The sequence below is a fragment of the Monopterus albus genome, unplaced genomic scaffold (genome assembly GCF_001952655.1).
Source record: "Monopterus albus unplaced genomic scaffold, M_albus_1.0 scaffold96.1, whole genome shotgun sequence".
In the NCBI taxonomy this organism is placed as follows: Eukaryota; Metazoa; Chordata; class Actinopteri; order Synbranchiformes; family Synbranchidae; genus Monopterus; species Monopterus albus.
Window position 1 is genome coordinate 3,840,906 of NW_018127976.1, and position 10,768 is coordinate 3,851,673.

The 10,768-nt window shown below is 41.1% G+C and overlaps 1 protein-coding gene across 3 annotated transcripts in view; it reads left to right on the forward strand.

The window, feature by feature from the left end:
• Nucleotides 1-8,352, forward strand: part of cul2 (cullin 2) — a 17,976-nt gene extending 9,624 nt beyond the window's left edge. For 2 of the 3 annotated variants that reach the window (XM_020608966.1, XM_020608967.1), the window contains exons 7-21: nt 811-907; nt 999-1,109; nt 2,049-2,211; nt 2,296-2,420; nt 3,199-3,306; nt 3,517-3,576; nt 3,857-3,985; nt 4,200-4,286; nt 4,498-4,650; nt 4,879-4,956; nt 5,062-5,128; nt 5,395-5,597; nt 5,838-5,939; nt 6,043-6,159; nt 7,569-7,700. In XM_020608966.1, coding sequence (XP_020464622.1) covers nt 811-907; nt 999-1,109; nt 2,049-2,211; nt 2,296-2,420; nt 3,199-3,306; nt 3,517-3,576; nt 3,857-3,985; nt 4,200-4,286; nt 4,498-4,650; nt 4,879-4,956; nt 5,062-5,128; nt 5,395-5,597; nt 5,838-5,939; nt 6,043-6,159; nt 7,569-7,700 — 1,732 coding nt within the window. Of the gene's footprint in view, nt 1-810; nt 908-998; nt 1,110-2,048; nt 2,212-2,295; nt 2,421-3,198; nt 3,307-3,516; nt 3,577-3,856; nt 3,986-4,199; nt 4,287-4,497; nt 4,651-4,878; nt 4,957-5,061; nt 5,129-5,394; nt 5,598-5,837; nt 5,940-6,042; nt 6,160-7,568 lie in introns of all 3 variants that reach the window. The other variant, XM_020608968.1, reaches the window with a different exon arrangement.
• The last annotated feature ends 2,416 nt before the right edge of the window (nt 8,353-10,768 follow it).

Sequence of the window (10,768 nt, forward strand, 5' to 3'; positions counted from 1 at the left end):
GGGGGTCTGAGCCGTTCTCCAGACCTGAACCCAATAGAAAATCTATGGACGGAGCTGAAACTCTGTGTTTCCCAGCGACGGCCCCAAAACCTGAAAGATCTGGAGAAGACCTGTATGGAGGAGTGAGCCAAAATCCCTGCTGCAGTGTGTGCAAACCTGGTCAAGAACTCCAGGAAACATCTGACCTCCTATAACTGTAAACAAAGGTTTCGATACCAAATATTAAGTTATATTTTTCTATTGTATCAAATATTTATTTCATGCAATAAAATGGAAATTAATTATTTAAAAATCATACAATGTGATTTTCTGGATTGTTTTTTTAATTTGAAAAATCGGCAGTGTAGCAAATATTTGCCCCACTGTAGTTATTTGTGTCAAACTCAGCTATGGAACGTTCTCACTGGCTAGGATAGAGGAGCATAAGAATGGACAAAGTGAAAACAGGTTTTTAGAAAATCTCTTTTACAAAAGTATTCCTATTCTGCTGTGGCTCTCCAAATTGTTGTCAGGTGGATCCTGTTTACTGTAATTATCCTTGATGTGTCTACATCTTGTTTGGAGTTCACCTGTGGCAAATTGAATTGTCATTACTCAGGGTTACTGAGTGTAGGTTTGATGTGCAAAATGGTATTTTTATTTCCATTTAAAATTAAATCCACAGCGCAGTAAATGAAGTTGAGGAATCTGAATACTTTCTGAATTAACTATAGGCTGCATTATTTAAACTAGTGTTCCTACCAGGCTGATAAATTTTGTGAAGTTCTGTAAAATAATTAGACCTAACAGCAGCTTCTTAATGTCCTACAGTGATCGTTGCGGTGAGAACCCCAACCAGAAAGTAATGCATGGGGTCATAAACTCCTTTGTTCATGTTGAACAGTACAAGAAGAAGTTTCCACTAAAGGTGAGACAATGATAAATGATCCAATGAGTTGATTTACAGACTATTTATGTGGTTTTGTTGACATGTGCCACATCCTCTTTCTGTATTGCAGTTTTACCAGGAAATCTTTGAAGGGCCATTTCTGACAAAAACGGGGGAGTATTACAAACGGGAAGCCTCCAATCTACTGCAAGAATCAAACTGCTCACAGTATATGGAGAAGGTAGGCTAGATGGAGAGATAATACAAGTATGTAAATGCTGGATGTGCTGGTTATGCTTAGACTGCAACAGGAGCCCATTAGCTTCTGTAATTCTTTTTTTTTTTTTTTTTAATCAAATATACTTGGTCATTAAAGACTATTCTGATTCTGTTAACATACATGATCCAGGTGATAACTGTGCCTTTTAACTGAGTAGCATTTTAAATGCAGGGCTATTACTTTTAACACAGTATTTTTACACTGTATTGCTACTTAAGTGTCTGAGTACTTCTTCCACTACTGATGATATGTAATATGACTAAAAGAGCAGCAACAGACTCTATAGCACAGGGCAGTATTTTCTCCACCGACAGTGGTACAGTGGGTAGAGCATTCGTCTCCCAACCGGAAGGTTGAAGGTTTGAAATTCGGTGCCTACAGCCCACATGTCAAAGTGTCCTTGGGCAAGACACTGAACCCCCCCCCAAGTTGCTCATGCGGCGCGTATGCACGCAGCATCCCGGGGCCCCTCGGCTCCAAACAAAATTTTGTTGTATGTGTCACAGTGTTACAATGACAATAAAATAAAGCTTCTTCTATGTGACCCAGGTTACAGCTGTAAACAGGAAGCTTTTCCCCTTCTTCTTCACTTGTTCTCATATGCTGTGTGTTTTTTGTACGCCCAAAACTACAGTATACTGAAACAGAAAATTATCAACTGCCTTTTTATCCCAAAATGACATTTAAGCAAATATGTGATATTTAGTAAAGGCAGGGTTGGAAAGTCAGGCACATTAAAGCTGCCAGCAGAAACTGATCAGGAATGGGGGAAAAGGTGATTTTCATTTAACAACAATTCATTTTGAGGAGAAAAATTCAAAAATGTGTTTTAAAATTGATACTGTTTCTTCATGATGCCACCGTCAGCATTGTTGGGCTTCTGATTTCTGCATCTTCCAGGTTTTGGCACGGTTGAAAGATGAAGAAGTGCGATGTCGAAAGTACCTGCACCCCAGTTCCTACGCCAAAGTCATCCATGAATGCCAGCAAAGGATGGTGGCAGATCATCTACAGTTCCTGCATGGGGAATGCCAGAGTATTATTCGGCAGGAGAAGAGAGACGGTCAGTCCACTGTTGTGTTTGTGTCCTTATTTATATTGCTCTGTGGAATTGAGATCAAACTGTGTTGTGTATTGTTTTATCCAGATATGGCCAACATGTACACCCTGCTGCGGGCAGTGTCCAGTGGCCTGCCCCACATGATCCAGGAGCTGCAGGTTCATATCCACAATGAAGGCATTCGAGGCACCAGTAACCTCTCTCAGGAAAATGTTAGTACTAGAACTCTGTGTGCATGCAAAATATATATAGTGGGTTTTCAGCTGTAATTGCATTTCTACAATCATGATTTTTCTATGTCTGTGAGATGTTTTAATACCTGATATTCAGATCTCCTATATTTATTTTGCTTTACACATAGGTTATTGCACTACTCAATCTTGAAAGTAACTTGATTTCACAGCTTAAGTTCATATATTAAAATGTACAAGTAAAACATTAAAGTTATGGTGTCTAGTTTAAATATGCTCCAGAACATGTCCTAATGTGGAGTGATGCTGTCAAATGCTTCTCTAACCCAGACTCATTGAACAACCTGGTAGTAATATGGATATATTACCAACTAAAGGTTTTTAAGGGAGCATCACCCTTCTAACCAGTCAGAGAAGGCCAAAGTGAGGAGTGGAGCTCATGGCTGCCAATCAACATATGAATATACTTCTGGTCTGGGAGGAGCAGAGGGGATTGCGTTCCAGTCTCATGCTAGTGCTTGGTTCAACTTGCATGTAGTTTTAAATTTGTTTTTTCAGGAATAATTATAATATTTATATGTCACGCTTTTTTTTTTTTTTTTTTTAGGTTTAAGTGCTCTATGTGTAACTGCTTTTTATTTTAAAATACAAGTTGACTACACGTTAAGAGGCCGAGTTGAAACTGTTGCTATGAAACGGGGTGCCTGCCGAAACCACTCTATCAGGGTGCCAGTCATTGTCATTTTTGTAATTTTTCAGCTACTAATGCAACTTTGTTTCTGTCCTTTAACTCCTCTAGATGCCAACCTTGTTTGTGGAGTCGGTGCTGGAAGTTCACAGTAAATTTGTTCAGCTCATTAACACAGTTCTTAATGGAGATCAGCATTTCATGAGTGCACTAGATAAGGTATTAAACCACAGGTTCTAATAAGTGGTGCCTCACTGAACAAAATACAGCAGTCACTAGTTGTCAAAAATACAATTGTGGGCAAGTTCCCTTTTTTCAGTATATTGTCTGTAATAGCAAAACTACAGTTAAAATGTTTTAAAGGTATAATTATGTTTTGTTTTTTTCACAATTAAAATGGTTTGACTGAATGTGTTCCCTCTTTCTCAGGCTTTGACATCTGTGGTGAACTTCAGGGAGCCTAAGTCCATCTGTAAAGCCCCTGAACTTGTGAGTACGCACACACAGCTCTGTCTTAATAATGTTGTGAGGACACTCATTAGCATACAATAATGCATTTCCTAGGCCTTTTCCCTAACCTTAACCACCACAGCTAAATGCCTAACCTAAATCTAATTCTAACCTGAACCCTAATACCTAACCCCCAGAAAATGGCCACATCCTCACAATGCCAAAATGTGTTCACAATGACGACATACACACGCTACACATACAGCATTATACATAGTTCCTTGACCAGTTACTGTTCCTCCTGGTGTTCTTTGTACAGCTGGCGAAATACTGCGACAATCTGCTGAAGAAATCTGCAAAGGGAATGACAGAGAATGAGGTGGAGGACAAGCTGACCAGCTTCATCACAGTGTTCAAGTACATAGATGACAAGGACATCTTTCAAAAGGTGACAAGAAAGCCTTTTCTGTTGGAATATAAAAAGTTATTTTTCTCAAATAAAAGTCTCAAATTGTGTTGATCTTGAAATAGTTCAAGACGTTTTAGGCTCATTTTAGTGTCTTCAGGGGCCCCAAAAGATTCAGATGTAGAATAAGATTTCTTCACCTATTGCTACATTAAACAGTTTGTTTTCAAGTTTTCTTTCTTATTTTCTTCTGCAGTGTTATGCCAGAATGCTAGCAAAGCGGTTAATACATGGTCTTTCACTGTCAATGGACTCAGAAGAAGCCATGATCAACAAACTAAAGGTATAAACTAAGATTTCTGTTATGTTTGACTGGCTCACTTAGTTTCTGGAACTTGAGCTCAAGGTGGACCCAGTCCCCAGTGCATGTGTGATTTATTTATTTATTTTTTCCAAAGTCTTGCAGTATTCTAACCATAAAAGGCATAAAATATCTAAAATACCTTTCCAGTATACTACTCTACATTCTTGGTTTTCTTTCTTAATCCCTGCAGCAAGCTTGTGGCTATGAATTCACAAGCAAACTCCACAGAATGTACACAGACATGAGCGTGAGTGCCGACCTCAACAACAAGTTCAACAATTTCATCAAGATTCAGGAGACCGTGGTAGACCTCGGCATCAGCTTCCAGATCTATGTATTACAGGTGAGGAGGAGTAGCGGTGATATCACCGGCATACTTCACTAACTACTAACAGGCATGGGATTAAGGAAAGGTCTTCCCTTGTTATCTGCACTACTCTATATGGAATTAAATGAGTACTAGGCATTTGTGTTTCCAGGCATATTGTTGTATTTAGCATAACTTCACCAAATGGGTTTGATTACACCAATCACAGCTTGTAATGTAGTGGTACATGTGATGTGTCTGCAGGCTGGAGCGTGGCCTCTCACACATGTCCCCTCATCAACGTTCGCCATCCCTCAAGAACTAGAGAAGAGTGTGCAGATGGTGAGTGTGCTCCTGTGGAGCACAGCTAACATGTCAGTTGTAGTGATTTATATGACTTAAAGGACCACATTTTGAAATAAATTCTGTGCTCACCTCATTTTACAGTTTGAGTTGTTTTATAATCAGCACTTTAGTGGGAGGAAGTTGACCTGGCTGCACTATCTCTGCACAGGTAACAGAAACACACACATGTAAGATGACTTGCACAAGATTTGAATGTAAAGTTGCATCCCTTTGAACCAGTGTCTGAAAGTGTGACTGCAGCTTTAGAGCATTAGGTTTGGTGCATCAGAATAGTCATTATAAACAAAATATTCGTATTAGACAGAGACAGGTTTAATCATGGAAGAAAATTATAATATTCAAAGAAAAGTTGGTAAATAAGTAGATGGCTCCATTTTATCTATCTCCATTTCTCTATATCCACGTCACCAACAGGCGAGGTGAAAATGAACTACCTGTCCAAGCCATATGTTGCTATGGTGACCACCTACCAGATGGCTGTGCTGCTGGCCTTTAACAACAGCCCGACAGTGACTTACAAGGAGCTGCAGGACGGCACCCAAATGAACGAGAAGGAGCTCCAGAAGACCATCAAGTCCCTGCTGGCCGTTAAGATGCTCAACCACGATTTAGAAAAGGTCTGAGCTTTTCTTTTTGTGCAACAAGTAGAAACTGAGTTTAATAAGAAAGTCTCTTGACATGGTTTTGTCACTGGTAATGAGGGTAATGCTTATTTATACAAGATATCTTGTCAAGTCCTTGTGGAAAACAAACTGACACATGTTGCTACCACTGACTACTACAATAATGTGATTTCGGACATAAAAAGAATAGTGATGATTGTCTGAATATACGATCTCTCCCCTCTGCTCACACAGGAGGAGATTGAAGCAGAGTCTACATTTTCACTAAATATGAGTTTCACCAGTAAAAGGACAAAGTTTAAGATCACAACATCAATGCAGAAAGACACACCGCAGGTGAGGGTTTCCATCCTTCTCTGTCTTTCTCAGGCTTTGCTTCGACCTGTTGTTTTGCAGCTATCTTAACATCTAAAATCTTGTCATATTTATGTCTGTGTAGGAAATGGAACAGACAAGGAGTGCTGTAGACGAGGACCGAAAAATGTATTTACAAGCTGCTATAGTGAGAATTATGAAGGCCCGCAAGGTGCTCCGACACAACGCCCTCATCCAAGAGGTGTGTGCAGGTCATCTTATTTTAAGCCATTTTGTGGATCCAGTTGGTTTCTTGATCATTTGTGGCACTGATGGAAACAAACAAGGAAATTGCTTGTGCATACAGTACATGCCGTTCGAACGGCAAGCATTGTATTAAGTAGATGTTTAAGAGAATTACTGGGAATTTGGTAACATAGGTGAGAAGTTTGTAATGGAGGGTTATTGTCTCCAAGCTTGGGATCATGTTTGCAGTCGAAATAACACCTCCTTATCAGCTGACAGCTAAAATACACATACACTGTGTATGCACGTTCCTAAGTGTCAAAGAAGTACATTTACAATATGCTTAACACATAGTTTAATATCCTACTATTTTTGTATTTTTTGTGGACAGTTAGTGTGCCTTTTAAAGTTTACAGAATTCTCTGCAGAATTCATAGCATACTCTGTGGTTAAAAAAAGAAAAGTTAAATTCATAGTATGTTAGAAGCATTAGCACACCGACTATTTTTATCGGTTAATTCATCCAGTAAGTTTTTAACTGTTCAGTCTAAAACGTGATGCTTGTTTTGTCTTCTCAGAGATCTTTCATTTAAAACTAATTCTTGCATTTAAGAACTTCCATCCATCCATCCATTTTTTAAACCGCTTAGTCCCAAATGGGGTCACAGGGGGCTGGAGCCAATCCCAGGCAGCTGCGGGCGAGAGGCGGGGTACACCCTGGACAGGTCGCCAGTCCATCGCAGGACTGCATTTAAGAAATTGTATCTAGTAAATTTATTGGCTTTTTTTGTTAGCCATGCTATGGTAAAGTGGCTCTAAGGGTAGCAGTGTCAGTCTGTGTGGACTTAAATGAAATTGGAAATCCGTTTAGTCCCAGTTTAGACTGAGCTGTACTGATAAATAGCAAATGTTAGCATGCTAACATCCTAAACAAAGATAATGAGCATGGTAAATATATCTGCTGAACATGAGCTTGTTAGTATTGTCAGTGTTAGCATTTAGTTCAAAGCATGTGAACCTCAATAGTGCCTCACATAGCTGTTAGCATGGGTGTAATCCTTTGGTGTTGGGTTTTTTAATATGAATCTGTTACACTGGTCTAACCAGTACTGGTCTAACCAAAATGCTTCAGAAACAAGAATGATGACTCTTTGCTAATTCTGAGCTATTGAAAACAAACATGTATAAAATAGTTTAAAGGCTCTGGTTTGTAAGATAGGACACTGGCAGTGTATGAATTTGCTTGAAAATCATCATAGTGAATTTGTTTTTTTTTTGTTTTTTTTCCTAAAAAAGGAATTATCAAAATAATGAAAACTATGCATTCTGCAGATACAGTTTTAGCTGCAGAAGGTCTGTATTACAGCATCCTTGCATCCTGTTTTGAAACATTTCTGCATTGTTTCTCAATTGTTTCCTGTGCAGGTCATCAATCAGTCCAAAGCCAGGTTCAACCCCAGTATCAGCATGATCAAGAAGTGCATCGAGGTGCTCATCGACAAGCAGTACATTGAGCGAAGCCAGACCTTGGCGGACGAGTACAGTTACGTCGCATAGACATAAAACTGGAGCTATGGAGTGACTCCACACAAACACTTACCTGTATGACTGACCAGAAGATACAGGTGTAAAACGACATGACAAACAGACAAGAGAAGGGACGTATTCCTCCATCTAGGTTTTGGACTATCGCTCTCTCCGTACTATGAATTAAGCAGGATTGTTGCCACCATCTGTCAAAACTAGAAAGGTCATCGTGTCACGTTATGGCAGCCAGCTGACACCACCACCCATGAGGTCCTTCAAACTTCACCCACCTTCTCATTTTAAACTGTTTACAGCATCACCAGTGCCACACACTTGTGTGTCTGCCGACAAAAAGAAAGTGCCTCTAGGCATTTCAGAGAAAAGAGCGGATAAACATACTAGCTGACAGAAAATACAGGAGGGAAAAACAGAAAATTACCAGAAGAGTTGTGGTATCACTGATGCATTGTTGGCTACACATTAAAACACATGCTTTCATTTCTCACATTTGCAGTTGTGTGTTTATTTTTCTTTTTTTTTGTTAAATGTACTGAAATTAGGGAAAAGAATATTGTAATAAAACTGGTATACTATTGTATCTACTTTCAAATGTAATGGAAAAATAAGGTGACAAACATGATCTTGCTGCTTGTCAAATAAAAACATTGAGGTTGTATGTAAACATTTGTCAAGTGGATCCATATTTGAGTTGTTTGGGGTGTTTGTCAGTTAATGTATATTTTGATTGAGGATTTTTACTGGTACATATTTATCTAATAGGTGCTCATTTTTTTATTTCCTCCAGCCCCTTTTGATATTGATGCTCTAATCAAGCTGATCAAATCAAACATCCACATCGATTTGCTTCCTCAAGTGTATTGAAAAACTAGATTTAGACAACAGATAAAGAAATGTGAGAGTCATAGCTGGGAGCAATAAGACCAATATACCAGTGTTAAAGGGGATAAAACCCTGCCAAAGCTAATGGTAAGCAGGCTATCACTGAGAAGCAATTACTGAAAGTGTTTGAAAATTAGTCAAAGATTTTATGCAGCTCTGGCAAGTTGTGGTGAAGTGAAAGAAATCAGAAAACATACTCCTGGTTTATATTAAAATCATGGGAGTGTACTGAAACTGCAAACAGCTACAGTCATGGCCAGAAATATTGACAAACCACTTCTCAGAAAATTGTTGCAATCACAAATTCTTTGGTATTCTGTTATGTTTATTTCTTTTGTCTGCATTGGAACAACACAAAAAGCCAAATATGAGACATTCCACACAGAACTCCAGAAATAGACAATGACCCAAAGGAGACTTCAAAAAGCACCAGAAATGGTTTCAGATGATGCGCTGGAGACTTCTGAAGGGGCCAGCAATGAGTCCAGATCTAAATCCCATAGAGCGCCAGTGGAGAGATCTCAGAACAGCAGCTGGGAGAAACGGATGAGGTCAGACAGGAATTTCTGTGGACAATGATGTTTGCGGATGACATTGAGATCTGTAGTGAGAGCAGAGAGCAGGTGGAGGAACACCTGGAAAGGTGGAGGTCTGCTCTGGAAAGAAGAAGAATGAAAGTCAGTCGTAGTAAGACAGAATACATGTGTATGAACGAGAGGGAGGGAAGTGGAACAGTGAGGTTACAGGGGGCTGAGGTCCAGAAGGTGCAGGAGTTCAAGTATTTGGGGTCAACAGTCCAGTGTGATGGGGAGTGTAGGAAAGAGGTGAAGAGGTGAGTGCAGGCAGGTTGGAGTGGGTGAAGAAAGGTGTCAGGAGTGTTGTGTGACAGAAGAGTGGCAGCAAGAATCAAAGGAAAGGTGTACAAGACAGCAGTGAGACCAGCTATGCTGTATGAGTTAGAGATTGTAGCAGTGAGGAAAAGACAAGAGGCAGAGATGAAGGTAGCAGAGATGAGGATGTTGAGGTTCTCTTTCAGAGTGACCAGGATGGACAGGATTAGGAATGAGCACATCAGAGGGACAGCTCAGATCGGCTGTTTTGGGGACAAGGTCAGAGAGGCCAGACTGAGATGGTTTGGACATGTGCAGAGGAGGTTTCATGCAGGTAATCGTAGAATAAAATTACTGTTTTTCTTACTGCTGCACTTGGTCCTAAACAACCATCTCTTTCTGTTCCTTAAATTTGTCTGACGAATGAAGTGGAGTCTGATTTAGGAATAACATAACTTTTTGTTTACACATTTTTATTTCAGGATTACCAGGTCAGTTGTGCTCAGTCAGTTATTCTGTCTTACAAGTTCTGGTTGTCCCCTCCTTGAACCGCCACCTTATTGTGGTGGAGGGGTTTGAGTACCCGAGTGATCCTAGGAGCTATGTTGTCGGGGGCTATATGTCCCTGGTAGAGTCTCCCAAGGCAAACAGCTCCTGGGTGACGGGTCAGACATAGAGCAGTTCAAAAGCCCTTTATGAATAGATTAAAATCAAGGACCGTGACGTCGCCCAGCATGGCGTAGCCGGGGCCCCACCCTGGAGCCAGGCCCAGGGTTGGGGCTCGAATGCGAGTGCCTGGTGGCCGGGCCTCCCCTCACGGGGCTTAGCCCGAACGAGCGACGTGGGGACGTCCTCCCGAGAGGCGGCGGGCTGGTGTGGGCTTGCTCATAGCTCCCCAGCTTAGCCGCCATGTGTTGGAGTTTACCCCGGTAAACGAGAGGGTCGCTTCCCTGCACCTTCGGGTCGGGGATAGGTCTCTCACTGCCGTTTGTGCCTACGGGCCGAATGGCAGTGTAGAGTACTCGGCCTTCTTGGAGTCCCTGGGAGGGGTGCTGGAAAAGGCCTCGACTGGGGACTTCATTGTTCTCCTGGGGGACTTCAACGCCCACGTGGGCAGCGACAGTGACACCTGGAGGGGCGTGATTGGGAGGAACGGCCCCCCCAGTCTGAACCCGAGTGGTGTTCTGTTATTGGACTTCTGTGCTAGTCAGTTTGTCCATAACAAACACCATGTTCAAGCATAAGGGTGTCCATCAGTGCACATGGTACCAGGACACCCTAGGCCAGAGGTTGAGGACTGATTTTGTGATCGTTTCATCTGACCTCCGGCCATATGTCTTGGACACTCGGGTGAAGAGGGGGCGGAGC